The 26417-nt window shown below is 45.9% G+C and overlaps 1 protein-coding gene across 3 annotated transcripts in view; it reads right to left on the bottom strand.

The window, feature by feature from the left end:
- The window catches only part of ptprz1a (protein tyrosine phosphatase receptor type Z1a), a 63970-nt gene extending 52161 nt beyond the window's left edge, over positions 1-11809 (bottom strand). For all 3 annotated transcript variants that reach the window (XM_034535989.1, XM_034535990.1, XM_034535991.1), the window contains exon 1: positions 11722-11809. In XM_034535989.1, coding sequence (XP_034391880.1) covers positions 11722-11782 — 61 coding nt within the window. In that variant the 5' untranslated portion in view covers positions 11783-11809. The remainder of the gene's footprint in view (positions 1-11721) is intronic.
- Between the last annotated feature and the right edge of the window lie 14608 nt (positions 11810-26417).

Below are 26417 nucleotides of genomic sequence, written 5' to 3'. Positions count from 1 at the left end.
GAGAGCCAACGCTGTATCCCACAGCAAAGACAATGAGGGAGGAAGTGTGTGTGTGTGTGTGTGTGTGTGTGTGTGTGTGTGTGTGTGTGTGTGTGTGTGTGTGTGTATAAAAGACCTTATTTTATAAACTTTTTACTGATTCATTTACGCTTCAGCTCAGGCTTAACGTGAGCCTGACACTGTGTGTCTAGCTTAAAGATTATTTATCCAGTTAATTTTAGAGCCAACGATGCATTCAAGTCACGTAGGATTTCTAAGCTGCCAACTGGGGGAAAAGTAAGTTGGTAAACACTGAGAAACTCCACGGATGCTGGCTGTCCAAACTCAAATTAACTCTATTTTAACAGCTCTATAAAGAGGTTACGGAGGATTTCGTCAAGTTGAAGTCTTACAAATGTCTTTATGTAAAAAACCATAAAGAAAAACATGAAATCTTTCTGGTTATTTTACAAATGTGTCACGCTAAATATAAATAGCTTGATAGATTCGATGAGATTAAGCTTCCATACGATGAAAACCCCAAAAAACCTTTCCATCCAAATGAAGCACACAAATATATGGGCAAAAGAAAATGTGAATTAATGCACATTTTCATCCACTATATGAAAAATAGGAGTCGTCTCATAGAGATAAACGGTTGAACGAACTAATTACTTTTAATTATTTATTTTTTTTGTGCAAATGTATACGTATTTTGTAAATGTAAACGGCCTTTACTTTTGTGTGTAATTAATTTGCACATCAACATATTTTATTTTAGTACACATACAATTATTTTATTTTTCATTATATATATACATATACATATACATATACATATACATATACATATATATATATATATAAAAATTATTGGCATTCTAAAATGTTACAAAAGAGCTACAATGGGAAACACAAAGAAATAGGATCCAAACTCACAACTTCACTACCCGACTGGATCTGCAGCTCTTCTATTGGTCGGTTCGACTGTCTGTCATAACTTTGGTCAATGTGTATTCGGGCAGCAGCCAATTATGATTTGAAAACCATTTTGTTTGGTTTCCATCACGATGACGAGGAAAACAACTGGAAAGTACGCCGGGGGTCATTTAGACATCGACCGTGAGCGACCTCTAGAGCGCGTGTTCGCTAGGGGCGGGGCTTAGGTGCGTGTGTGTGTGTGATGCAACACAGCGAGGTCCGCGGGGAGTATTTCTATCTGAAAGAAGAGTGCTCCCGACTGGCTTCAATTAGGAGATTGATTGACCGGTGTTTCATCCAATCACATGCCACGTACATATTTAAAGGGCCGGTCCCATTTCCCCAAACCATCTGGACCGTCAGGTTACGCAACATGAGCCCTCTGTAACAGACAGGCCCTTCAGCCGCCCTCCCTCTGACCCCCAGCAGGATGTCCCGCCCCCAGCGCTGAGCTCCAGATGATGTCAGAGACCGAATCCTCCACCTGCATCCTCCGCCTGCATCCTCCACCTGCATCCTCCGCCCCGCATCCTCCACCTGCATCCTCCACCTGCATCCTCCACCCCGCATCCTCCACCTGCATCCTCCGCCTGCATCCTCCGCCCCGCATCCTCCACCTGCATCCTCCACCTGCATCCTCCGCCTGCATCCTCCACCTGCATCCTCCACCTGCATCCTCCGCCCCGCATCCTCCACCTGCATCCTCCACCTGCATCCTCCGCCCCGCATCCTCCACCTGCATCCTCCACCTGCATCCTCCGCCCCGCATCCTCCACCTGCATCCTCCGCCTGCATCCTCCGCCCCGCATCCTCCACCTGCATCCTCCACCTGCATCCTCCGCCCCGCATCCTCCACCTGCATCCTCCACCTGCATCCTCCACCTGCATCCTCCGCCCCGCATCCTCCGCCTGCATCCTCCGCCCCGCATCCTCCACCTGCATCCTCCACCTGCATCCTCCGCCCCGCATCCTCCACCTGCATCCTCCACCTGCATCCTCCGCCCCGCATCCTCCACCCCGCATCCTCCACCTGCATCCTCCGCCCCGCATCCTCCGCCCCGCATCCTCCACCTGCAGCCTCCACCTGCATCCTCCGCCTGCAGCCTCGGCCCCGCATCCTCCACCTGCAGCCTCCACCTGCAGCCTCGGCCCCGCATCCTCCACCTGCATCCTCCACCTGCATCCTCCGCCTGCATCCTCCACCTGCATCCTCCACCTGCATCCTCCACCTGCATCCTCCGCCCCGCATCCTCCACCTGCATCCTCCACCTGCATCCTCCGCCCCGCATCCTCCACCCCGCATCCTCCGCCTGCAGCCTCGGCCCCGCATCCTCCACCTGCAGCCTCCACCTGCAGCCTCGGCCCCGCATCCTCCACCTGCATCCTCCACCTGCATCCTCCGCCTGCATCCTCCACCTGCATCCTCCACCTGCAGCCTCCACCTGCATCCTCCGCCCCGCATCCTCCACCCCGCATCCTCCACCTGCATCCTCCGCCCCGCATCCTCCGCCCCGCATCCTCCGCCCCGCATCCTCCACCTGCAGCCTCCACCTGCAGCCTCCACCTGCAGCCTCGGCCCCGCATCCTCCACCTGCATCCTCCGCCTGCATCCTCCACCTGCATCCTCCGCCCCGCATCCTCCACCTGCATCCTCCGCCTGCATCCTCCACCTGCATCCTCCACCTGCAGCCTCCACCTGCAGCCTCCACCTGCAGCCTCCACCTGCAGCCTCGGCCCCACATCCTCCACCTGCATCCTCCGCCCCGCATCCTCCACCTGCATCCTCCGCCCCGCATCCTCCACCTGCATCCTCCGCCCCGCATCCTCCACCTGCATCCTCTGCGTCGCATCCTCCACCTGCATCCTCCGCCCCGCATCCTCCACCTGCATCCTCCGCCCCGCATCCTCCACCTGCAGCCTCCACCTGCAGCCTCGGCCCCACATCCTCCACCTGCATCCTCCACCTGCATCCTCCACCTGCATCCTCCGCCCCGCATCCTCCACCTGCATCCTCCGCCCCGCATCCTCCACCTGCATCCTCCACCTGCATCCTCTGCGTCGCATCCTCCACCTGCATCCTCCGCCCCGCATCCTCCACCTGCATCCTCCGCGTCGCATCCTCCACCTGCATCCTCCGCCCCGCATCCTCCACCTGCATCCTCCGCCCCGCATCCTCCACCTGCATCCTCCGCGTCGCATCCTCCACCTGCATCCTCCGCCCCGCATCCTCCACCTGCATCCTCCGCCCCGCATCCTCCACCTGCATCCTCCTCCCCGCATCCTCCACCTGCATCCTCTGCGTCGCATCCTCCACCTGCATCCTCCGCCCCGCATCCTCCACCTGCATCCTCCGCCCCGCATCCTCCACCTGCATCCTCCGCCCCGCATCCTCCACCTGCATCCTCCACTTGCATCCTCCACTCTCATCCTCCACCCTCATCCTCCCCGCAGGAGCCGCTAATTGCTTCGCCTGCATGAAACCTCCGGCTGCGTTGGCGATCATCAGCAGCTCATTAACAGGCGGACATGTTGTATCGGCGCCAGAGGGATGCAGGACTATTTTGAGGAACGAACTAATTGAAATTAGCAGCCGGGGGGACACAGAGGAAATTATGGATTTTACTCTCCGTGTCCTTCTTTGACCTTGACACACATCTGCCGGATTCACTAATGTAAACCAGTGATGGCAGATGGTCATTATGTTTAAATAAAACACATTTTATAAAACAAGTTTTTCTCTTTATGAGATTATTATGTTTTATAGGTTGAAGCATCAAACATAAATGATAAAAGGCTTTATTAAATATCACATGCAATCTTCTTTTTAAATAATTGATTTAATATCGCTCAATATCACTTATTACCTATTTTAGTTTCTATTAGGCACTGGTGTTAATATCACTTCTTAAATGCTGTTTTAAAAAAAAAATGTACTTTAACTTTTTCTATTGTAGTTCTATTTTGCAATGCAGTGTTATTTATTTTTACATAGTTGTTATTCTATATGTTCATATTGTTAATCTTTTGTATGCTGCTCTTCTCTGGATTACTAAAGTTTTATTTTATCTTACTTTAATTTATATTTACTGAACGACAAATGAGACCCCAAAACCAACATGCTGTGATCTCCGTGGAGGAGGACCGGCACCGACCTCCTAATCGGACTCGGCGGTCCACAAGCAGCAGTTTGGTTGGAGCTGGTTCATGCCGACCTCCTGCTGTTCACCACCACCACCTCCCCCTCCCCCTCCCCCTCCCCCTCCCCCTCCTCCAGCTGCCTCCCATCAAACCTCCCACACCCCCCAACATGCACCAGTCCACCAGCGTGAGGAGCTGCACTCCAGAACCACAGCGGCTGCACCGCCCAATGTGTGCATGACTTCGTCTGCAGGGGAGCAAATAATCCGTTAACCCAGAAAACCTTGTGCACTAATGCACGATTTTAAACAGATGAACTGAGGGAGAAACATCAAGCGGTTCTCCAGTGTTTTCCTTTTTACGGTATTTCCCTGTAAACTGAATGTCTTTGGGATTTGGCCGGTCGGTTGGATAAAAAAAAAACAGCGTTTTGAAGACATCCTATTGGATGACAGTCCCCCTGACTTCCTACTTCCTCGCCAGTTCCCTCATCGTTAACATGCATTCAGGGTTTTTGCCAAATAAACTTTATAGGAAATGTACAGTTTCCGCTAATTTCCCCCAATATATATATATTGTTTCAACAAATTTAAACTTCTGTATTCAGGGGAAATAAACAGCTTTCCATGTGTGACGTGCACACAGTGTCTTTTCAAAATAAACACATGCACGCACGTGCGCATTCTGACGGTCGAGTCAAACGGCAACTTCAGCTGCATTCAGTGACAACGGGAAATCTTCATGTCGGACCAAGTGGAGGATGAACGGAGCGAGTAACATGTGCTCAGTGCTGTGAGCGTCTGACCTCTGCAGGTATGACATGACCTTCTGACCTTCTGACCTGACGCACCTGATTCCAAGTGATTGGGTCATAATGAAGCCCTTTTTCCGTTTAAAAAAAAATGTGTTTGCAATAATAATAATCTGCAATAATCCAAAATAAGAAATAAGAAAAGCCGTTACATTTTTGCCAATATAAACATTGAGATACTAACTTCCTGTCGGTCCTAACATTATTCAACAGCTAAAGAGGAGAATGGTGGAGAACAAAGACAGCGAAAAGAGACACAAACAGGACGATTATTTAGCTTAAATAGTGATAATATATTAGTTTTTTGGCTCATTGATGCTTTATGAAGTCCACTTGTCATCCAGTCGTTCATGTTGTAAAAGCTCCACATTATCTGGCTCTTTTTCCTCTTCTTCTTGACCTCCTTAGGCTCCGCCCCCGATGGACGCTGATCTGGATAAGAGGATCAGACTCATGTCTGAAATGTAAATGTTCTGTAAATACTTGAAAAGGCCTCATGGAATCCCTTTTGTGCACCCAACATCTGCTCAATGCGTCCCCCCGTTCACCTGCTTAGAGCCCCCCCCCCCTGAAAAGGAGCGAAGAGGACTTTGACCGCCCCGCGTCCTCCACGCACGCCTTTTTAAAGAAGCGCTGGCCTTTTTTTCTGCGTCACTTTATTCTCAGGGGGGGGGGGGGGGGGTTTCGTATTCATCGGTTTTGAGAGACGAGGGCCATCGAAACATCCAGAGAGACCACACACTGCAGGCAGCCGAGTGTGGGGGGGGGAATCAAATGGCTCCACCAGCTACTCTACGGGGGCTCCACTTGTTCTCAACTGCAATGGTGAGTGCCCCCCCCCCCCTTTCAGAGGGGCTTGTGGGCCACCCGGATCTGCCGCGTCATACTGTACATTATGGTGTCCAGAGGGGGGGGGGGGGGGGGGGAGAGCACCAGGCGGACACCAGCAGAAACAAGATGGTTGGCTAACTAAAAGAAGAAAACATCATCATCCCTCACTCGCCCTGAAACAAGAGGATTAAAAAGGGGTGGATGAGGAGGAAGGGGGGGGGGGGGGGGGCAGCGAGGTGACGGAGGATGTGCAGCAGCACTGAGAAGATGTGAAACCAGAAGACACAAATGAGAGATTAAAAAAAAAGAGAATGTTGAAGAAGATTGAAGATTAAGAAGAAAAAAAAAAGAGAAAGATTAAAGACATCCGGCCTCGAGGAAAATGCACTGCGGAAAAAATAGGACTTAAAAATCTTTACAACCTGGATCAAACCCAGAGAACTCAAAATGCTTCAGAAGGTTCCAGATGTGCCTCAGGAAATAGTTTTTATGATTTAGAAACAGACCAACGTCTTAAATTGGGTAAAACAAAGACCTGCCAGCCAGAGGACTTTATATCAAAGTTTTTTTAATCAGTCAATATCCGTAAAAAAAAATGTTATTACTTCAAAAGAAATAGAGTTAGAAACATATTTAAGTCACATGCCGAACAGCTGTTTGACCAAATGTATCAAACCCCACACAAAGACACCCGTACACCTGGTTTAATGCAACATTAAATCAGTCAAAATAATAATAATAAAGCATAGACTTCTATACAACCAGAGGAGTCGCCCCCTGGTGGTCAGGAGAGAGAATGCAGCTTTCACACATGAAGCATAGACTTCTATACAACCAGAGGAGTCGCCCCCTGGTGGTCAGGAGAGAGAATGCAGCTTTCACACATGAAGCATAGACTTCTATACAACCAGAGGAGTCGCCCCCTGGTGGTCAGGAGAGAGAATGCAGCTTTAAGACATGAAGCATAGACTTCTATACAACCAGAGGAGTCGCCCCCTGGTGGTCAGGACAGAGAATGCAGCTTTAACACATGAAGCATAGACTTCTATACAACCAGAGGAGTCGCCCCCTGGTGGTCAGGAGAGGGAATGCAGCTTTCACACATGAAGCATAGACTTCTATACAACCAGAGGAGTCGCCCCCTGGTGGTCAGTAGAGAGAATGCAGCTTTCACACATGAAGCATAGACTTCTATACAAACAGAGGAGTCACCCCCTGGTGGTCAGGAGAGAGAATTCAGCTTTCACACATTAAGCATAGACTTCTATACAACCAGAGGAGTCGCCCCCTGGTGGTCAGTAGAGAGAATGCAGCTTTCACACATGAAGTGTAGACTTTAGTGTTTAGTCACTCTGAACATGTGCTTAATTCACATTCACATTTCAGAAGTGGCGTTCAAATGGCGCTTTTATTATTTTTCTTAACAGTGTGAGAGGCCTGAGAACAGTGATGGAGACACAGTGAGGTGTGGGTGTTGGTGGTGGGGGGGTTGCTTAAGTGCTGCTTAACCTGCACTCCATCGCTCTGTGAGGCGTTGGAGGAAGAATGTGTGTGTGTGTGTGTGTGTGTGTGTGTGTGTGTGTGTGTGTGAGATCCTAACACACTGCTCTCCCACACTTCTGCTCCAGCTTCACAGTGTGACAGCGTCCTCTCTTCCTTGCCTTCGCCACTGGGACAAATCGCAGTGCCATCATGCGTCACGCTTAAATGCCCCCCCCCCCCTTCTTTTCTCCGTTGCTCTGCCCCCCCCCCCCCCCCCCACTCCACTCCACTCACTCTCCCCTGCCCCGCCCTCCCACACCCCTCCTCGATCTGCCCCATTACACCTCCCTTCTCTCTGTAGTTGCCCCCTTTCCTACTGTTACAAAACAAATCTCCCCTCTGACAGCATAATTCAGCGGAGCCGGGCCAGAGGAGGCGGTGCAGGACGGACGGGGGCTCCTCGGCTGACCTCCCGTGTGACCCCCCCAGCCTCCTTTCAGCCGAGGGCCGGCGGAGAGAGGAGAAGAGGGAGGATTCAAACCGGTGGCTCCTGTGTATGCCCGAGTGAATGCCGTTGAGCCTAATACCCACTAATCTGGTCATCAAATACCCCCACTGGAAATCTTCTTTTTTTTTTTCAGACTATCAGCGGGGCGGCGAGGGACGTCTGCTTTGGACCGAGATGGAGGGATGAAAACAAAGGACAGGAGAGAGAGAGAGAGAGAGAGAGAGAGAGAGAGAGAGAGAGAGAGAGAGAGAGAGAACGGGGATGGTGAGAAAAAGGAGAGGATAGAAAGAGGTGACCGAATGAGCTTTTATACAGATTGTACTTCTCGAACTACAGTTTAACTATGTGTCCATAGAACATCATCAAGTTGAAATATATATATATATATATATATATATATATATATATATATATATATATATATATATATATATATATATATATAGCCATGTATCCTTGTAGCCATGCACCGGGTAGCCCCACGTCATGTAGCCTCGTACCTTAATCCTCATTTAAGGTGCGTTTTCCTCCGAAAGTAGAGAACATGTGTAAACGTCCACTTGTTACATGGATACAGTCTTTTCAAAATAAACGCCCGTCTTCCTCGGGAATAACTTAGTTAGGTTTCGAGAGCAGAATGTAATGTAAAGTTCTCGTTTCCCACGGGGGACAAACAGCGGCCTCCTTGTTGGACCCATCCACCTCCACTCCCTCCCTGGGGGTGGGGTGAGCGGTGGTGGGGGGGATGCAGGTGAAGCTCTGAACACTGGGTGAGGGGAAGCCTGCTTCACACTCCCCCTGCATGCGTTTGATTGACAGGCCGCCTGACTGTGACGGCCATCTGTCAGCAGACTCCCTGTTAGACTCCTCCAGGCCCTGGAGGCCCGGAGGAGCTGGCACTGCCCATTCACAGATATCTTTTGGGGAGGACAGATGGTGCAGAGTTTTCTCCTCATGCGTCTTTTCTCTTCCACCATCAACAATTCCTGCGTTGCCTCCTCGGCGAGCTGGCACCGCCTTTGTGCCCCCCCCCAACACCCACCACCCAACCACGCCACCGCTTTTTGCAAAGCTTCATTTAAAAAAACAAAAACAAAACAACAACAAAAAACAGCCAAAATGAAAAGGGAGCTCGGAGGCTTTCTGCAGGTACCGAACCGTCCAGCACAGATCCGGGCTCACTGGCCCGGCCACAAAAGGTTTCACATCTCTCCAGCTGAAACTGGCTCCGACCAGCTTACCCTCCCTCCCCCTTAATCTTTGTTTTCAAGTCTTACCCCCCCGAAAAGATTCAACCAAGCAGATCAGTGTCCTCCCTGGCACGCTGCGACCGTACCGTACGGGCTGGGAGGGCAACTGGAGGATAAGGAGCCGGAAGCCCCTTTCCAGTGTTCAGGGCTTATGGGGACCCAAACCTGATTCATCTCCAATGACTTCTTAAACCTCATCAAACCCTGCAGGACGGGGTCCCTCATCACAAACACTGAGCAAACCCACTGAAAGATATGTCTAATTCTAGTACAGATTGTTGTTGACCCTCAGAACAGCATCACAGAAACCTGAGAAAATAAAATGTTCTACTTTAAAAGGTTATGGCGGCTTCTAGTGGCGAGGTCGCAGATTGCAACCAACTGAAACTTCTCAGAGCATGCAAGAGGACGGCAATGACCGACGCAACAACACAACGGGCTCTTCCCGAGAGGCAGCGCTTGGTTTTGTCCTTTCTGGGCTCCCGTAGAAACATAAATCCATGAAGAAGACCCAAGGACATAATTGACTCATTCTAACAAAAACACGATTCTTGTTTTAAAAAAGGTGATTATACGCTGAAGATAACGTACTTATGAATATTACATATCATTTCTGCCAATAGATCCACCAGAATGTGACGCACTGTCCCTTTAAATAATAGACTTTGAACCTCAACTTTTAAACCGGTGTTTAAAAAGAAGGTCAAAGTGGTACCTCCTGTTTCTACATCACAGCTGGCAAAGCTCCAGAACCGCTTGCAAATGGACCTTATAGTAAGATAGCTCATAAAAGTACCAAATATGTTACATTCATGGGATTAATTCATACTTTAATATATTTTAAAAAACTATACTTTCACACGGAACAAGAATCTATAACGTGGCGTAACTATTTTTTAAGAACAAGGTAGATTTTATTTTTCAAAGCATCGACCGACCACGTTTTAAAAACACGCACTGTAGCGTACAACAACACGGAAAACTTTATTACACCTTTCAAACACCCCCCCCCCCCCCCCCCAGCTCGGCTCCTTCCGTTCTTAACTTTCAAAATAAAAGCCAAAGATACCAGAAGGAACTCAAATTCACTCAAAGCGTCCCACTAAAATGAAAATGCGTAACATATCCAACAGCAGCTTTAGGCAATGGGATGCTGGTCGTCGGTCCTCTGAGTGAATCCATTCAAACCTTTTATTAAACAAGCTAATTAAGAGCCAATTGGTTTAACGAGAAGCTCACTTCCTTGTTTTAACCCGACAGTAACTGACACTTGGAGACAGATTATTGCTTATTAAACATCCACCGGTTAAATGTCACCGCGGTGATTCATTAGGGGTCTTTGTGTTTGTGTCACATGATTGATGGAAGTCTGATATTCTCTCTTTTAGCTCCGTTTTTGGTCTCCTCCTCCAACTCCTGAGGGAAATGTCTGTCTGCGGAGCCGCTAAATGCTGCACTGAGTACACCAGCTGGTCTCTGGACTCGCAGCTGGTCTCGAGCCGGTCTGCCGGGTCCGGTGGCTTCATAACCGGCTCTCTGAGAGCGGTGAAACATCTCACCCCGAAGCCGGGAACACGACTAATGTTGGAAAACAGTCGCACCGAATCCAGCCGACAAGCCACGTGGCAGAACTGTGACTACTTTTTGATGAATGATAATAAAAAAAAAAACTTTTGTGGAAACCAATTAGATTTCTTTAAAGAAGAAAGTGCACTGGATTAAAGTGAAAGCCACTGCACAGTGTTTCCAACTCTTAAAGTCCAAAAGGCTCAACAGTCTATAAATCTAGTGGTCGACGCTGACCCTCCAAGGATCATCAGAACGAACATAATCAATGCGCTAGCTCGTCCAGCCATTACGATACGAACAACGTTTGATTAATCTGTTCTTGAAGATTACCAACCCTGCCTCTGAGGATGAGGTGTTGTAACCCTGAGAGCCACCGTGACCTCAGATGGTGAGCGGTGAGCGGGCCCAACACCAGGACGCGGCTGCACATCGAGAAAGAAAAAAGGAGGTTTTATGTGCTCTTGGTAACCCCGTCTCCATCCCTGCTGGATACTCCTCAGCACGTTATTTAAACTAGCTCCTTCTAAAAACACGTCTCCAAAAACACCACAACAAAGTCTCCTCCTGCTCACACACCTGGCAGCTTGAATGAGTCTACGGCCACTAAAAGACTTACAAGTTCTATAAAAGTCTCCTGGAGGGAACTAAAACAAGGCACAGATAGTATCCGTGTCCGTGGAGGGCATTGTGGGGTCGCTGCTGTCGTGGTCTCCATGAAGTGGAGCCTGTGACACCCTTAACGAGCCGCTCAGACCACCGTGTCCGACCTCTCTTCACGCTCTGACAGCTCCGGGTTCTGGAGCCGAGGTCCCGCCTCTCAAACGTCTCAGAACGCTCACCGTGAACGGAAGAAGAAGAAAAACACTCACAGAACTATTTGGGTTTTTTCCCCATGAACGTCTCCAAAGACGCACAGCGCGTTACGCACGGCAGGTTTAATTCAGGGAATGAAACAGAGCATCCAATAATAATCATCATAATAATAATGCAACAACCAGATGACACGGACCGAAGGCTCCTCTGGGGCTGAACTCCAGTCCCCGGCTCACCTGCGCAATCACCGTAAAGTTGGCGCAACCACTCCGGTCTCAATCAAACCTCCACCGGAGAAGATTGAAGGCTTTCTGAGTCATTTGAGGACTTAAACGTGGATGATCGCGCGCGCGTCTTACCTTGTTGGCACATGAGGATGAGAAGTGCAGCCGGCAGCAGACAGCAGCGCGTAGTGTCCATGTTTGAGGTGTTAGGGTGGAAGGAGGGAGGAAGGGAGGAAGGGAGGAAGGAGGAAGAAACCTCGCAGATAAATAAACTAAACGACACGGTGGTGTTCAGGGGGGGAGCAGGTCCCGGTCCGCCCGCAGCCCTCACAGCTCCATGCCGCTCCGCTGCTGCCTGGTCGGTTGTGGTCTTTTGCTGCCCCGTAAGCGTGGTACAGATCCCGGTCCCCGGTGCGCCGCTCCGCTCCGTGTGGTACAGATCCCGGTCCCCGGTGCGCCGCTCCGCTCCGTGTGGTACAGATCCCGGTCCCCGGTGCGCCGCTCCGCTCCGTGTCCGCGCTCCTCCGCACCGACCGACAGACTGAAGCTGCGCCGCCCACAGCCTCCCTCCCTCCGCGCGACGCCGCAGCTGACGCACCGCACGTCGGAGTTCAGTAAATGTGCCTTCATTCATCTTTTACTTAAATTATTATTATTTATTTATGTATCACAAAACCGACAGAAGGAGAAAATACAACAATAGAGTTGTTGGAATTATGAAAAGTTCAGGAGGAGATAGAAAGAATGAAAACAACACCCAATAAATACAATATATAAATGAAGAGAGAGAACATGAAGAAGACAACGTGATGATGAATACATGGAAGTAAATGGAGACACTGTCTCTTTAAAATTACATTTCAAGGTAAACATATTTCCTCAGAGCTTAATGTTGGTCATGTTTACTTTATTGTTTTGTTGTTTTTGTCACGATGACTTTCACACCCAACGCACACATTACCGAGGGAGAAAGTAACAATGAGGTGCTGCACGAGTTGAGTTGCACCTATAAGTCCGAAAACAACAACAACAACAACAACACAATGTAACGGCAACAATGAGGCCCTTTAGTCTGAACCGAAGAATGTAGAAAGAAGTTTGTGGACTGACCTTTTGAAGCCTCAAGTTTGGCTTCCTTTTTTTTTTTTGCAACCAATGAGCGGAAGTGACCATATTTGGACTGAAGAGGAGTGAAGAATGGACTTGAAACTAGAGATTGAGACCATAAACTCAAGCATAGACTTCTATACAACCAGAGGAGTCGCCCCCTGGTGGTCAGGAGAGAGAATGCAGCTTTAACACATGAAGCATAGACTTCTATACAACCAGAGGAGTCGCCCCCTGGTGGTCAGGAGAGAGAATGCAGCTTTAACACATGAGGCATAGACTTCTATACAACCAGAGGATTCGCCCCCTGGTGGTCAGCAGAAAGAATGCAGCTTTAACACATGAAGCATAGACTTCTATACAACCAGAGGAGTCGCCCCCTGGTGGTCAGTAGAGAGAATGCAGCTTTAGGACATGAAGAATAGACTTCTATACAACCAGAGGAGTCGCCCCCTGGTGGTCAGTAGAGATAATGCAGCCTTAGGACATGAAGCATAGACTTCTATACAACCAGAGGAGGCATATAATAATTGCAGGCCAGTATATTTTGCATTTTGCTGCTGTTTTATTCTTCCTGACCCTGGTGTGTCAAGGCCTTCGAGGAGGATGCAAAACAACAAACAACAAACAACCAAAATGCAGGTCATGAGTCTTCAACAAGCCTCCTCCTGATAGATGAGCTTCCTCCCTGCAGCCTTGTCAGAGTTTGTCTTTTAAAGTCAGGAGGCCGTCGTCTGGCTGCTGAGGCGCAGCAGGGAGTCATTAACACAACGTAAGGAGTAATTGAGTGAAACGGCAGAGAGAGGAGGGTCTTTTGTGTTCTTTTTTTTTAAGTGTGTGTGGTGGAGTTCACGGGGCGGCCGACCTCCCGACCCCTGAGGGACCCGTCTACCGCTCGCTGAAACGGAGACCAAAACATCGGCGTGGAGAAATGGCAGACCGCTCTGGGGAATGTGGAGCAGGTGTCTGAGAGAGTGTGCGGAGGCCATTTTTAATGTGTGTAGTGTTTTGTTTGACCAGATTATTTATCATCAGCGTCATCTCTGTGCAGAGAGAGGCCCCCGGGGCGTGTTTAGCCTAGCTTAGCACAAAGACTGGTAGCGGGGGGAAACTGCTAGCGTGTTCCCAGGAAAAGCCCAGGCTTCTCTACCCGAGTGGTGCCGGTTAACCTGTTCACGACCTCCTTCACCAACCCAACCGAAACCTCTCTGCAGGTTGACGATTTTGGAAATGGAAAATTTTTAATCGAAAGGAAAGTTTTTCTCTCCCTTGCAGACTTTCCCCTCGGTTTCAACCACTGGCTCTGATTTTTTTTTTTAACTCACAATAAACGCCCCCCCCCCCCCCTCCTCCTTTATGTGTGCGAATAGATTTGCATAATTTACTCTGGATTATCTCAAATTTATGCAGAAACTGCTTTCCACTTGTTAGGTTGAATGTTTCCAAAGGGGGGGCTAATAAAATGAGTTGTACTCCCACAGAGTGCCCCTTCAGGGATTCTTTTTGACGGGGGGGGGGGGGGGGGGCAGCGTTCCTTGACCTTCCTGCAAACCTGAAGGGATCTCTAGAGAAAAACCAACAGTGAGACCATTCACCTTTCCCCCATGTGGCTCAGGTTACGCAACAAACACGGTGTACCATAACTTGTACGTGTCCATCGACTTGCTAATGTTTGTGATTATACGTTTTCATTTAATTTACTTGCCTGGGATTGTATCAGTCTGTCGATGTGTTCGGGCATTTCTTCTTGAACAGAGCTCTCGTTTTTCGTGGAGATTGTAGTGCAGGTTGTTAGCGCTGTTAGCACGGTTAGCATGGTTAGCGTGGTTAGCACTGTTAGCAAGGTTAGCTTCTAGGCTTATTGGCTGCAAGAAAAACTAAACAAATTGTCTTTTTTTTCTATGTCTGGGCCCCGTTCCTCGTACCTTTTTTTCCCGTAATTTTCAGGATAAGATTACATAAATCTGGCTTTTCGGTTCCACAAAGCTAGTTTGGCAAAATCACCATAGCAACACATCCATAAACTTGAACCTGCTCCAGCAGCTTATGGATTTATGGAAGTTTATGGATGTGTTGCTATGGTGATTTTGCTCGTAATTAGCGCAGTAATTGCTCGAAATTAGCGCAGGCTAATTTAAGTTAGCTGGATAAGATGGCAGCTCCCTTCCTCAGAGATCCAATTGATGAAGGACCGATATTAGTTAATACTCATGTACTGTACTGTACTCATGTACTGTACTATACTCATGTACTGTACTGTACTCATGTACTGTACAATACCTATGAGAAAAATAGAGATCATCACACAATTTCTTTTCACTGCTTCACTTGATTGAATTTCTGATTATGAATAATACAGACATACACACTGATCCGCCCACACACAGATTCCAACTCCTAGTTCTAAATGGTCATCTACACATATATATATATATATGTATATATATATATATATATATATACACACATATATAGTACATGATACATGAGAGCATACAGTGCATATATCCTCATGAGTATCTATTAATTTCTATCAATTAGATCCTCTTTGGGCTTGTTTCTATCTACTTATTCTGAAAGAGTTGAGATAGTTATTTTAGATCTCATTGGATGATGCATTCCATGCAGGTACATTTAAATAAATAAATCCTGATTACTGAAGTCTGGTTCAACTATCCTGATTACTAAAGTCTGGTTCAACTATCCTGACTACTGAAGTCTGGTTCAACTATCCTGAGTACTAAAGTCTGGTTCAACTATCCTGAGTACTAAAGTCTGGTTCAACTATCCCGATTACTAAAGTCTGGTTCAACTATCCTGACTACTGAAGTCTGGTTCAACTATCCTGAGTACTAAAGTCTGGTTCAACTATCCTGACTACTGAAGTCTGGTTCAACTATCCTGACTACTGAAGTCTGGTTCAACTATCCTGAGTACTAAAGTCTGGTTCAACTATCCTGAGTACTAAAGTCTGGTTCAACTATCCTGAGTACTAAAGTCTGGTTCAACTATCCTGATTACTGAAGTCTGGTTCAACTATCACGATTACTGAAGTCTGGTTTAACTATCCCGATTACTGAAGTCTGGTTCAACTATCCCGATTACTGAAGTCTGGTTCAACTATTCTGAGTACTGAAGTCTGGTTCAACTATCCCGATTACTGAAGTCTGGTTCAACTATCACGATTACTGAAGTCTGGTTCAACTATCCCGATTACTAAAGTCTGGTTCAACTATCCTGACTACTGAAGTCTGGTTCAACTATCCTGACTACTGAAGTCTGGTTCAACTATCCTGACTACTGAAGTCTGGTTCAACTATCCTGAGTACTAAAGTCTGGTTCAACTGTCCTGACTACTGAAGTCTGGTTCAACTATCCTGAGTACTAAAGTCTGGTTCAACTATCCTGAGTACTAAAGTCTGGTTCAACTATCCTGAGTACTAAAGTCTGGTTCAACTATCCTGATTACTGAAGTCTGGTTCAACTATCACGATTACTGAAGTCTGGTTTAACTATCCCGATTACTGAAGTCTGGTTCAACTATCCCGATTACTGAAGTCTGGTTCAACTATTCTGAGTACTGAAGTCTGGTTCAACTATCCCGATTACTGAAGTCTGGTTCAACTATCACGATTACTGAAGTCTGGTTCAACTATCACGATTACTGAAGTCTGGTTTAACTATCCCGATTACTGAAGTCTGGTTCAACTATCCCGATTACTGAAGTCTGGTTCAACTATCCCGAGTACTAAAGTCTGGTTCAACTATCCCGAGTACTAAAGTCTGGTTCAACTATCCCGAGTACTAAAGTCTGGTTCAACTATCCTGAGTACTAAAGTCTGGTTCAACTATCCCGATTACTGAAGTCTGGTTCAACTATCCCGATTACTGAAGTCTGGTTCAACTATTCTGAGTACTGAAGTCTGGTTCAACTATCCCGATTACTGAAGTCTGGTTCAACTATCACGATTACTGAAGTCTGGTTTAACTATCCTGAGTACTGAAGTCTGGTTCAACTATCCCGATTACTGAAGTCTGGTTCAACTATCCCGATTACTGAAGTCTGGTTCAACTATCCCGATTACTGAAGTCTGGTTCAACTATTCTGAGTACTGAAGTCTGGTTCAACTATCACGATTACTGAAGTCTGGTTTAACTATCCTGAGTACTGAAGTCTGGTTCAACTATCCTGAGTACTAAAGTCTGGTTCAACTATCCCGATTACTGAAGTCTGGTTCAACTATCCTGAGTACTGAAGTCTGGTTCAACTATCCTGAGTACTAAAGTCTGGTTCAACTATCCCGATTACTGAAGTCTGGTTCAACTATCCTGATTACTTAAGTCAGGTTCAACTATCCCGAGTACTAAAGTCTGGTTCAACTATCCTGAGTACTAAAGTCTGGTTCAACTATCCTGATTACTGAAGTCTGGTTCAACTATCCCGATTACTGAAGTCTGGTTCAACTATCCCGATTACTGAAGTCTGGTTCAACTATCCCGATTACTGAAGTCTGGTTCAACTATTCTGAGTACTGAAGTCTGGTTCAACTATCCCGATTACTGAAGTCTGGTTCAACTATCCCGAGTACTAAAGTCTGGTTCAACTATCCCGAGTACTAAAGTCTGGTTCAACTATCCTGAGTACTAAAGTCTGGTTCAACTATCCCGATTACTGAAGTCTGGTTCAACTATCCCGATTACTGAAGTCTGGTTCAACTATTCTGAGTACTGAAGTCTGGTTCAACTATCCCGATTACTGAAGTCTGGTTCAACTATCACGATTACTGAAGTCTGGTTTAACTATCCTGAGTACTGAAGTCTGGTTCAACTATCCCGATTACTGAAGTCTGGTTCAACTATCCCGATTACTGAAGTCTGGTTCAACTATCCTGATTACTTAAGTCAGGTTCAACTATTCTGAGTACTGAAGTCTGGTTCAACTATCACGATTACTGAAGTCTGGTTTAACTATCCTGAGTACTGAAGTCTGGTTCAACTATCCTGAGTACTAAAGTCTGGTTCAACTATCCCGATTACTGAAGTCTGGTTCAACTATCCTGAGTACTGAAGTCTGGTTCAACTATCCTGAGTACTAAAGTCTGGTTCAACTATCCCGATTACTGAAGTCTGGTTCAACTATCCTGATTACTTAAGTCAGGTTCAACTATCCCGAGTACTAAAGTCTGGTTCAACTATCCTGAGTACTAAAGTCTGGTTCAACTATCCTGATTACTGAAGTCTGGTTCAACTATCCCGATTACTGAAGTCTGGTTCAACTATCCCGATTACTGAAGTCTGGTTCAACTATCCCGATTACTGAAGTCTGGTTCAACTATTCTGAGTACTGAAGTCTGGTTCAACTATCCCGATTACTGAAGTCTGGTTCAACTATCACGATTACTGAAGTCTGGTTCAACTATCACGATTACTGAAGTCTGGTTCAACTATCCCGATTACTGAAGTCTGGTTCAACTATCCCGAGTACTAAAGTCTGGTTCAACTATCCCGAGTACTAAAGTCTGGTTCAACTATCCTTAATACTAAAGTCTGGTTCAACTATCCTGAGTACTAAAGTCTGGTTCAACTATCCCGATTACTGAAGTCTGGTTCAACTATCCCGATTACTGAAGTCTGGTTCAACTATTCTGAGTACTGAAGTCTGGTTCAACTATCCCGATTACTGAAGTCTGGTTCAACTATCACGATTACTGAAGTCTGGTTTAACTATCCTGAGTACTGAAGTCTGGTTCAACTATCCCGATTACTGAAGTCTGGTTCAACTATCCCGATTACTGAAGTCTGGTTCAACTATCCCGATTACTGAAGTCTGGTTCAACTATTCTGAGTACTGAAGTCTGGTTCAACTATCACGATTACTGAAGTCTGGTTTAACTATCCTGAGTACTGAAGTCCGGTTCAACTATCCTGAGTACTAAAGTCTGGTTCAACTATCCCGATTACTGAAGTCTGGTTCAACTATCCTGATTACTGAAGTCTGGTTCAACTATCCTGATTACTGAAGTCTGGTTCAACTATCCCGATTACTGAAGTCTGGTTCAACTATCCCGATTACTGAAATCTGGTTCAACTATCCCGATTATTGAAGGCTGGTTCAACTATCCTGATTACTTAAGTCAGGTTCAACTATCCCGAGTACTGAAGTCTTGTTTGAGTGCGGATCAGCCTTTGAGAAACCCAGATAGCCTGACTTCATCATCGGGTTAATTCAAGCTGGCTAATAGGGCATTTGATTCACTTAGTTGAACCACGTACGAGCAACGGGGCCCCAAAAGGATCCATAGCAGGTGTCGTTTGACTGGAAAAGGTTCAACACTACTTGGTACTGGGTTCATTCAACCTCCCAATAAAGGTTTTGGGATAAACTTGATCCACCAGACTTCACCGTGTTTCCAGACTGGACCGTTATTAGACCTATTTCTGCCGTTTAGACATCTTTGACCTCGTTGACCTTCTGGTCTCCAGGACAAACAGCTTGTTCTTCCTGATTCGGCACTAATGGAGGAAACAACGCCGAGGTGAGAATAACTTTCCTTTTTCTGTCCGCGTCCTTTTCAGATCCGGGTTCCACCCTCGGATGAGGTTACGTGGGAAGGAAGCGGCGGCCATTGATTGAGCGGACAACAAGCCGATCCCCCGAGGGAAGGTTCCCACGGAGGTTTTCAGGACATCAGATAAGTTTTGTTTTTTTCTGTGTTTTTAATCTTTATTTTTACAGACTCTGCTGAGCTTTGTGCTCGACTTCGACCCCGCCCTGATTTTAGTTAACGCACCGCCATTAGTTTGTTCTTGTAGTCAAAAGTAAATATTTTTTAAAAATCTATAATATATGTGTAATAAAATATAATTATGTATATATTGTATTATATTTCAAATATATTTTTATTCTATAATTTAATTTTATTATATTCTTTCCCAACATGCAGAAAAAAAATAAAACGGGGTGAAAAAATTAAAATAAAAGAACATTTAAACGAAAAAGAATTTAAAGTAAAGGAAAAGACAATAAAACACTACGACATGAAAAAAGTAAATAAAGAAAAGAAAAACATTAAAAAAGAAAAAGAATATAAACAAAGCAGAAAACAAAAATAGGAAAAATAAGAAACACAATGAAAAAAATTTAATAAGACAAAGAAAGAGAAAAATACCAACAAGAAAAAAAAACATTAAAACAAGAAAAAAAAAGCAAGCAAAAGGATTGAAAAAAAAGAAATAAAATTGAGAGAACAATGGGAAGAAACACAAAACTACCAGCGTGGTCCTGTAAAAAGTTTCACTGAAGGACTTTGCAGACACATTATTTGAACTGACGCTTTAACAGCAGCAGTGGAGTTAAATATGCAGAAGATAATCCCCCCCCCTCCCCCCCCCCCATCAATACATGGATTGAGGTAATGAGGTCATGTCACACGGAACAGACTGGGTGTCATTAAACCCTCGGCCCCCCCTCCCACCCCCACTGTATACCCCACCCCCCTCCCTGCTGACAGAGGGGTCAGAGGTCGAGCTCTGGTGCCGGTAGCAGTCAGGTTCAGAGCCCTCTGGGGATCCTCATTGACCCCCCACGGTCTGATCCATCGATCACACACGTCAAGTTCATAACATGTAATTTATTTATTAAATTATTACTAATATGACTACATATTATTAACATTATTATTACCACTATTAATATTATTACATATTATTAACATTATTATTATATATTATTAATAAAATTATTATATATTATTGACAGCATGCAACGGGGCACCGGTAGATTGTTTCACTGTTTTGTTTGATTATTAATCATTTAACTGTATTTCCTTTTCCGTAAGTCTGCATTTCTGCAGACTTTGCCCAAGGGAATTACCCACAATTCATAGCAACGATATGTGAAACACGGGGTAACCAGTGAAAGCATGGAGAAGTAAACAAAGAGGACGGCACATTAGGGATTAAAGATTAAAGATGGAACATAAAAACACACGAAAGCAGAAGAATGGAAGCAAAATGTCACGCGGCTGATTTATTCATTAAACATTTGTTTTCGTTTTGTTGTTGAAGCTGTTTGATAAATAACTTTCACCTTCAGAAGAAAGTTAAAACAATTTAAAAAATAAATACACAACTGTACATAACTGTTTAACATTATCTGACGTTGGACACGGGGATGACACATTGTGTTTTCTTCCTCTTTTCGTGTGATTTATTAAAATAAATAAATAAATAGAACAACCCCAGACTTTGAGGTTATGGGAAGCAAAGAGTTTCAATGGGCCGCGTATGGAGGTGTTGCAGCAGCATCCTGATGGTTTCACATCCTTTCCGTGCAAACAGCTCCGTAATTGGACGTTTAATGGAGGTGTAAATGTCTGCTGTGGCCCAACGAACACATTATGAAACGTGACTCCTCCGTCAGCGCTGCGTGTTTACTCTCCGTGTTGATTCAGGTGAACCGGCCGCTCGCCGCTGCCTCTGGACTTTGATGCCTCGTCCACCTTCTGTGTGGGCGGCGGGCTCTGAATCGCCGGGCCCCCGGTACGGCCGGCTGGTCGGCCGCCATTGAACCTCTGCGATGATTAACTGTTATTACCGGTCGTCTTTGTGCGTCCCAAAGCCCGCTCTGTCCGCCTGCCAGCGGCGGACCAAAGAAAAAACCAAACGCTCCTCCGGCAGCCTCTCCAGTGGAGGAGGCTTCAGCCGGTCCCACTCGCCTTCATCTGCACCGGCGAGAGCACTAAGTGGTCTCTCCACTGACAACAAGGTCCTTCTCAGGAGAAGAAGGGGTCCGATATGCGCTGTATTAGCACACACACACACACACACACACACACACACACACACACACAATGGATAAAACGTTCTATTTTGGGACCGACGCGGTCACAGATCACCTTGCTGAAGAGGCAGGAATGTGTTGAGACTCTTGAGTGGAGACTCCTGCTCTGCTGCAGCACTAATGAGCGTTGCATTCAGGCGCGTCTCGGTTGTGCTCCAAACACACGTGACCTCTGACCCCCCCTCCCTCTGACCCCCCCTCCCTCCTTCCCTCCCACCCTCCCATACGCCGGCGTTTTGTCTGTTTACCGAGAGCGTGAACCTGAGCTGTCACCAGGAAGCTCACCTGGAGGAACAAGGTGAGAACCTTCTGGAGCAGGCGAGTGAGCCGAGGTGTGAACGCTCGACGAGTGACTTCGTTATTGAGTGGTTAATAAACACAGGTGAGTATTTATTGAATAGCGATTGAAGGCGTTTATGGTTCAACAGCACCACACACTGCGTGCCCCTCGGCTGACGACCAATCAAAACGCTTTGTTCGCTCATTGGATTTGATGCCGTGACACTAAATGATATTTAAAAAAGGAAACTCCCGGCCCGGATCTCTGCTCCCAGTAAGCGTGCTTCCATCATTTCAACATTACATTTTGTGGAAACACCTGCCGACTGCCAAAAGTAATAATCATGTTCACGTAGAGGGAGAATAACCACAACTCATTTCCTGAGACTAAACAATTATTTCACTATTTTTTCCTGAGACTAAACAATTATTTCACTATTTTTTCCTGAGACTAAACAATTATTTCACTTTTTTTTCCTAAAACTAAACAAGTATTTCACGATCTTTTCCTGAGACTAAACAATTATTTCACGATCTTTTCCTAAGACTAAACAAGTATTTCACGATCTTTTCCTAAGACTAAACAAGTATTTCACGATCTTTTCCTAAGACTAAACAACTATTTCACGATCTTTTCCTAAAACTAAACAAGTATTTCACGATCTTTTCCTAAAACTAAACAAGTATTTCACGATCTTTTCCTAAAACTAAACAAATATTTCACGATCTTTTCCTAAGACCAAACAACTATTTCACGATCTTTTCCTAAGACTAAACAAGTATTTCACGATCTTTTCCTAAAACTAAACAAGTATTTCACGATCTTTTCCTAAAACTAAACAAGTATTTCATGATCTTTTCCTAAAACTAAACAAATATTTCACGATCTTTTCCTAAGACCAAACAACTATTTCACGATCTTTTCCTAAGACTAAACAAGTATTTCACGATCTTTTCCTAAAACTAAACAAGTATTTCACGATCTTTTCCTAAAACTAAACAAATATTTCACGATCTTTTCCTAAGACCAAACAACTATTTCACGATCTTTTCCTAAGACTAAACAAGTATTTCACGATCTTTTCCTAAAACTAAACAAGTATTTCACGATCTTTTCCTAAAACTAAACAAGTATTTCATGATCTTTTCCTAAAACTAAACAAATATTTCACGATCTTTTCCTAAGACCAAACAACTATTTCACGATCTTTTCCTAAGACTAAACAAGTATTTCACGATCTTTTCCTAAAACTAAACAAGTATTTCACGATCTTTTCCTAAGACCAAACAACTATTTCACGATCTTTTCCTAAGACTAAACAAGTATTTCACGATCTTTTCCTAAAACTAAACAAGTATTTCACGATCTTTTCCTAAAACTAAACAAGTATTTCACGATCTTTTCCTAAGACTAAACAAGTATTTCACGATCTTTTCCTAAAACTAAACAAGTATTTCACTTTTTTTTCCTGAGACTAAACAATTATTTCACTTTTTTTTCCTGAGACTAAACAATTATTTCACGATCTTTTCCTAAGACTAAACAATTATTTCACGATCTTTTCCTAAGACTAAACAACTATTTCACGATCTTTTCCTAAAACTAAACAAGTATTTCACGATCTTTTCCTAAGACTAAACAACTATTTCACGATCTTTTCCTAAGACTAAACAACTATTTCACGATCTTTTCCTAAAACTAAACAAGTATTTCACGATCTTTTCCTAAAACTAAACAAGTATTTCACGATCTTTTCCTAAGACTAAACAACTATTTCACGATCTTTTTCTGAGACTAAACACTTATTTTACGATCTTTCCTAAAACTAAGCAATTCACTCCCATTTACTTCAATATAGCCAGATTATTATTGGTGCATGATCTAGTGGACATTAGAGGAACTGCACTTTCTGTGTTATTGTACCAGCAAAGATAATCTTTCTTACCTCATCAATTGTTGATGGTTTAATCAGGATTGCATTACTGATTACTTAATAAATATCACCAAAAACCATCAATAACCAGAGTCTGTCTCTCGACCAGCAGGGGGAGACAGCAGCTCCACGTTCTTCTGTCTTCAGTGTAGATTCGGTTGTAAACGAGACCCCAATTCCCCCCAAAACAGCGATTTTTCAAACCAGCGTGGGCTTTTCCTGAATACCCCTTCCCACTGGTTACAAAGGAGCCGTTTGCCGGCGACTCCGAGCACAACGGAGCCACCTGACGGAGCCGCCAGCCAGCAGAGATTCACCTCAATGCCTTCAGAAAGCTGCTTTATGTGCGTCCTGCCTGCAAACGAAGGGAGGAGAGCGAGCAGAAAGGCCTCAAAGAAAAAAAGAGTCTGCAAAGTGAAACTCCGAGCTGTAACTCCGAGTTTCCTAGCAACATGCTCTGCAGGACGAAACCCAAAGGGTTTCGCCGACCTCTCTTGATCTGCTTTGGTTTTTCTTTTCATTCAGCCCCCGTCGCATTGTCGTTTGGTTTTATTGAGTAAATACCTGGCTGTGTTTTGGGGTTCGTGATCCCCTGAACCTCGCATGCAGCCACACATCTCTCCCTCAATGCATTTGCACGTGTTTGTTTCTTCACTGTAATCTCTCCCCCCCCACCCCACCCCCCCCACCCCCGTCCTCCCCTTCCCGAGAAGAAGAAACCAAGACAAAAGTGCGAATGCATAATTAATATAGCAAAGCTGCATTTTTAATTGTTTGCCGGTGTTCAAAGTGGCCCGGCGGGGGCATTGTGTCTCGGTTCGGGCCGGCTGCTTCCGACGGCAGAGCTTCATTCAGGTCTTTTTTAGGGCCCGAGCGCTGCAGAAGCACCGGCAGACAACGGCTCCGAGCTCGCCTCTTTTCTCAGGGTGTCTGCCCGCACAATGGACTTCCTCAGCCAGCGCACAAAAGAGGCTGGCGGCGTGAAAAAAAAACAAAAAAAACACCCAAATTCAATGGCATTCCTCTCCACAATGCGCTCTGAGAACATGCGCTCGTCCCTCTCCTTTCTCCCTCCGTTCTCCTTTCAGCGCCGGGTGATGAATTAGGATGATGTGTGAGGGATCAGGAAGTGATATATATTCCCGGGATCAAAATGAGACAAATCCGTGTAAAAGTGGAGACGATTAGGGAGAAAACTGGTCGACAGCCGTGCGAGCGGCGCCGATGGAAAGAAGTCAGAGGATCACCGATTCTTTAGTTATAACGATTCATCCTGAAGGGCGACGTGGAAAGCCTGGACCACATTTCATGGCAATAGAAACCTCATTGTGGCCCTGGAGGAAAAGTCAGGGGATCAAGTCAGTAGGGAACAGACCCATGAATGTCTGAACGTTCATGGCAATTGATCCAATATCTAATAATGATGACACCACTTCTAGCTGTCTTAAAGTTACAGGAAACTCAATATAGTGAATTTGTAGCTTAATTAATAGGTTTTCACTCGTTCTACATTCCAAACTCGTTCTGGAGTTTACCAGAAATCCAGGAGGAAATTGTGACCGTACGTCTATTTCCGACCTTTTTTCTGACCAGACTGGAGGTAAGAAGCGACGTCGCCTCGAGTTCACCGATTTGGCCGTTGCCATCTTGGCTATTTTTGCCACCCGTGAACAGGAAGTGACCACATGTGGACTGAGGAGTGACGTAGAGACGGCGTGTACGTCTCTGGTGTCGACCTGTCAATCAACGTGTAGCCCCGCCCTTATTCGAGAAAGAAGTCGTAGCGAACTTGTTTGGAGGAAACAAGTAAAATAACAATTGTGTGCCTGTTCTCACAATGTTATGGATCCATCGGCACACACTAATGTCGGGGTGACATTAGCTCCCCTATCACATCCTCTGTGTGAGGAGTCGCAGTGGGAGGCGGAGGTTGGTGGGGTTTGTGGTTTTTCTTAGGGGGGGGGGGTCTACCATTGTCGGACGCACATTGAGCCCCGTTGGCACGCCGGCCGGCATCTCACAAAGGGCCACGACGGAGGGAGAGTCGAGCCGGGTGGACGTCACCAACACCCGCAGCCTAATCCTCCAGCCCTGTACATCTGCGCCGGGCCAGTTTCTAAAGCCAGACCCCCTTTTCCTTCCCCCACGCCCCCCTCCCTTACCCATCATGCACCGACTCCTTTCTTTGCTCTCGGTTTTATTCTGCGGCAGGAGAAAGGACGAGCTTTTGTCGCGGCCCACGGTGTCACACGGACACAAGACCCGAGGCCGCCGGCCGTCCAATGGAAGCTCTCTCGGGCCTTTCACGGCGCTCACTTTGCTCATGTCCACTCGGGGGAAAGAGGGGAACTCTTATTTCAGCACGTGAAAAGGCTCCAGACGGGGACGCGGAGGCCGGCTCTTCACAATCGGACACAATCGACTTTGAAAGCCAGCGCTCCTCTGAGAGTGGTAGGGGGTGTTTGCCGGGATGTTGGCATCATGTTTTAATTGAAATCGACTGTCAGCGGCTCTCAAAGGGGTCCAAACAAGCTTATTATGAAAACGCTCTTCTGGGATCGAGCTGAAGAAAACCAGGGACAAAACATGAAAGAAGAAAAAGGTCAAACGGCTTTGACATGCTGTTGCAATCATTCTGGTTATTTCTGACTTCTACACAGGCAAATAAT

Source organism: Cyclopterus lumpus, chromosome 6 (genome assembly GCF_009769545.1).
Source record: "Cyclopterus lumpus isolate fCycLum1 chromosome 6, fCycLum1.pri, whole genome shotgun sequence".
Taxonomy (NCBI): domain Eukaryota; kingdom Metazoa; phylum Chordata; class Actinopteri; order Perciformes; family Cyclopteridae; genus Cyclopterus; species Cyclopterus lumpus.
The sequence above is the reverse complement of the archived record's forward strand: the minus strand, read 5'-3'. Positions and strand labels throughout refer to the sequence as shown.